The sequence below is a fragment of the Zerene cesonia genome, chromosome 4 (assembly GCF_012273895.1).
Source record: "Zerene cesonia ecotype Mississippi chromosome 4, Zerene_cesonia_1.1, whole genome shotgun sequence".
Classification (NCBI taxonomy): domain Eukaryota; kingdom Metazoa; phylum Arthropoda; class Insecta; order Lepidoptera; family Pieridae; genus Zerene; species Zerene cesonia.
Genome location: NC_052105.1, coordinates 2,534,583 through 2,538,909, shown reverse-complemented (window position 1 = coordinate 2,538,909; position 4,327 = coordinate 2,534,583). Strand labels below are relative to the sequence as shown.

General features: G+C 36.9%; 1 protein-coding gene across 1 annotated transcript; it reads right to left on the bottom strand.

Moving 5' to 3' along the window:
• Positions 1 to 1,536: 1,536 nt before the first annotated feature.
• Positions 1,537 to 2,751, bottom strand: LOC119839777 (forkhead box protein L1). The gene has a single exon (XM_038366218.1). It carries the CDS (start codon positions 2,749 to 2,751, stop codon positions 1,537 to 1,539), a length of 1,215 nt encoding a protein of 404 aa, XP_038222146.1.
• Between the last annotated feature and the right edge of the window lie 1,576 nt (positions 2,752 to 4,327).

The following is a 4,327-nucleotide window of genomic DNA, read 5'->3' as shown; positions in this document are numbered from 1 at the left end:
AATTTATCTCCCTCAAACAAATATAAAGACTAAGCTATCTTAACGTTGCCTAAATATTTCACACGCAGATGCAAAAAGTCATTAGTAATTGCAGGAAAAACAAATAAGATTACATAGTTTTAAACGATGATTCATTTGTAAATCGGTTCGTGTATTCCGTGAGAACGTATTAAAACATCGTTACATTATAATCGGTAGACTTACAAGGAATTTAAACAATCGCTCTAAACCTTTTAGTATGCGATTTAGAAAGCATTATAGCTATAGCGTATATTGTTTGAATTTTTCGCATGAAGATTATCAAATCACCTATTGATTAAAATATAATTAAACATATGGACAGTATTTCTCTTTCGTTTCTTGGGCACAGATAATATTAACTATACAGTATAGGTACTATCGTCTTGGGTAAAAACTTTTTATTTATATCTAAAATGATGCAAAAGGTGTTTCACACTCGACAAGAGTAAGTTTTTTTATTGCTGAATTGTTAATGAACTGGTATTTGTACCTTTTTCTCTATTTGTGCAATTAAAATTCGCTTCCATTTCTTTATTTCTTCCTTTAACTGACCGTATTGAAATTTCTTAGTATCCATTATCATAGTCATTAAAAATGGCACTAGAATTTATTGTTATCACTTGGATAAAGGAATTAACAAATGCTCGATTATTTAATTGACTATTATCACTACATAGTATGAAACAGAGTCGCTTTCTCAGTCCCTATATAGGTATGCTTAGATCTTTAAAACTATACAACGGATTTTGATGGGATTTTTTAATGGATAGTTTTTTTAATGAATAACATCTATTAAACTACAGAATTTAACGCGTGCGAAGCTGCGGGCAAACGCTAGTAATAATATATATTTAAAAGATTTACCTATAGGGATTTTCACTGTTTAAAATATCTAAAGAATTATGTTATAGACAGGTTATTAAGGACAAACCTACCTCGTCCTTTTAGTTAAGTCCAAGTATGGTAGATCTTTTAGTAAGAAAAGCAGTAGAATCAATTATTTATGTTCATATTATTAAGGATATATCTTAGATGGAAATAAAAAAATTATTCCTTTTATATTTACTATTTATTTCAGGTTTTATAGACTTGTCTTATTTTAAATCGTAGTTCTACTAAGTAACAACATAGGTTTTACGTTATTATAACAACAACGAGTAGACAACTTCATATTATGTAATATGTACAGATAAAATATTAGCTACTACTATATACAGAGGCTTGGTCGTTTTCAGACTTCATTTAAAATAACACTAGATTTTAACTTCATTGCAATGTGCTAAAATATTTATTAAACGTGGCAAGTAGCGTCTTCTGGCTTAACTTTACAGTATATTACAACATAATATTTACAAAGAAATGGGATCTAAGACACAAGTTTGTATTTTTATAATCTGTAGATATAAATCAAGAATCACTAGAACACGGTAAGATAGAGCTAACGTTCCTAAAAAATAGTTCACTATTCACATACTGTACATTCTCTTTAATCACTAGAAATCACGAATAAATATTTTAAACCATTTCATGTTTGACATCAGGCGGCCGTTGTTGGTCTGATGGACTAGGTGGTGCTGGCGACACAGCTGATGACGTATGTCGTCGTAATTGCTGGAGTAAAGCGGGGTCCAGCGCCGGCCACCAACCACCGAGGAGCGGGTAGTGCGCCGTCGGCGCTAACGGGGCGCGGGTCTCATCTTCCCCCGATCTCACGTCCTCTTGATCACTGGCGACTACGTCTATGTCTTCTTCAACTTCTTCCTCACAACTGCTATCTCGTCGAGCTCTTTTTTCTGGAGCATCGTCAGGCGCAAGTAAAGATGCAACATCGAACTGTCTTTTTCGCGTCGGGACTCCTGCAGGAACTCTCCCGCCTCCCCAAAACGGTAAAGGCAATGCCGTCGGTGGAGGCGATTGTGGTGGCGGCGACGGAGAATCTTCTCCGTCATCATCAACCGCTAAACCCATGTGTTTCCGAACTTTACGCTGTGCTTTGCGCCGCCGAAAGTCACCCTTCCTAAAGTCTTCTATGTTAGCCGGATGAATTGCCCAATAGTGGCCCTTGCCATTCGCAGATCGTCCAGCTTTCACAAAGCAGTCATTTAGTGATAAGTTATGTCGAATCGAGTTCCTCCATCCCGGTCCCCGGGAGCGGAAGTACGGATAGTTATCTAGAATGTGCTGATAAATGTCAGATAAAACAAGTTTATGATCCGGCGAGCTCAATATTGCCATAGCAATAAGTCCGATGTAACTGTGCTGCGGTTTTGGTTCCTCAGGTTGTAGAGCGCGTTGTTGTAGTAGCGACATGGATAATGCCAATCTAGGTCCATATGGTCCATAGCACGGGGCTACTGATGGTGGATACAATCGGAGTCGTTCAGCGACTGCATAATTGTAGAGTTGGAGTCGGTAGTGGTCGATCGCGGCGGCGGTAACTGCGGGCGCGTCTTTGCCAAGCGGCCACGGGCCTCCCTCGGCTCCGCTGCACATGTTCGCGGTGAGTGTCTGTGCACGAATGCGGGTCTGGCGGCGGGCTGGCTCGCGCTGCGGGCCCGGCGCGAGACGGGGCGGGGGCGGGCCCGGCCAGCCAATCGCCGGCGGCCCGCTTCTTGTATACGTGTTTTTGTTTAGCGACGCCCCACTCCGACGGCTTTGCAACTCCACGCACCCTGCCTTAAGTCTGCGGTACTGCGCGCAATGACATTTGTAAATATGCAGCGTGAACATTGTAAGCGAGCATTATAAAAGTAAAAAATAATGTATATCTTTATATAGTCCACCTTATGTGTGTTAAATTCATGTTTATGATGAATAATAAAGAAAAGACACTAATTGCGTAAGGATTTCCAGTGCATTATATTTAAGCTTCACAATGTAGGTTAAATGTCAGGCCAACGAATTTATCATTTTTAATACATTTTATTAATACATAAACTAGAATCTATCTTACTACTTAGATTATAGATATACGGGGTCTAACCTATAACATATCAAAAAATTATGTGAATAAAAAAACATGGTGGTCATAACTAATATATTTTAGATTTGTATAGAAAATGATAATTTCTCTATTAAAACATTTTGTGTATTCTTCAAAATCTCGTCAAAAAATATCGTCTAGAAAATGTAAAAAATGTATGTGTATCTTATAGCAACGCTTTAGTTGGTCCAATTAAAATTACCTATTTGCTGACTATCAATAGGTACCTACCGACTTACGCCGATTTAGTTTATCTATGTTAGCCGGAATTAACTAAAGGTCAGAAAAAGATGTTGGTGAAAAAAAAGTGACAAATGAAGCATTTTAATTGTTTTTAGGTGCTAAACCTAGACCTCTGTTTAGAATATGTATGAAACATAATATGTTATATTTTAAGTGTTAGTCTTTTAATTTAACATTTTTTAACGAATCATATAAGAATGAATTGTTTTTAACCTATTTAAAAACGTACACATTAATATCACCAAACTAACATTGGCCTGAACATTCAATATGAAGTAAAAAATACAGAAGTTTTTTTGTTGTCGCTACTTCAAACCGTTACAAATGACAACTTCGTACCGAGTACTTCCCTGTTATTTTGAAGATATCACAACAAGCAATAACACATTACTTCTCAGGAGGTGCGCGAGAGGGAGATGTCTATAGAAAAATACATTTGATTCTGCGGGTGGGAATAGGATAGAAGAATATGCAACAGTTTCACATGTGACATAATCTGTAGTCAGCCCGTCGGCCGAAAATAAACGCTGACGCAGAATTGGTAAAGTTCACATTTCTTTATCACCAATTTTCTCATAAAGCATTGTACACACTATGTTTAGGGATTGAAAATAAAGAGCTTTCATTGCGAGTGCGAGCAGAGCAGAACGAACGAGCGTTTCGCGCCAACAATAACGTTGCCGCCCATTTAAATACGCCATCTTGTTTGTGTCTCCTTTCGCTTTGTGAAGCAATGTTTCGGAAAAAGGAAATTACAGGAAATATTTACATTTATCCATTTGTTAAGTATACAGCTGGATTGGTAGCAATCGACATTTTTGTTTACTTTTGTCAATTATTTAAGAAAATTCCTTTTACATCTGGTTCGATCTTTTTTAGGGGTAGAGGTTTATTTAGGTTTATTAATTAAATTGAAAAAAAAGCACTTTCCTATGTGTGCATTATCCGTTGTCTTCATTCCAACTTTTTTTAATAAATATTTATCCTTATATCATAATTCAACCTAAAACCGCATAGCCGTTTATAAACATTACAAACATTAAAACAGATACTGTTACATTTAACAGCAACTTATAATGA

What these genes read in the sequence shown, in the direction of transcription:
- LOC119839777 (XM_038366218.1), bottom strand. Translation starts at nt 2,751, where the DNA reads ATGTTCACGCTGCATATTTACAAATGTCATTGCGCGCAGTACCGCAGA.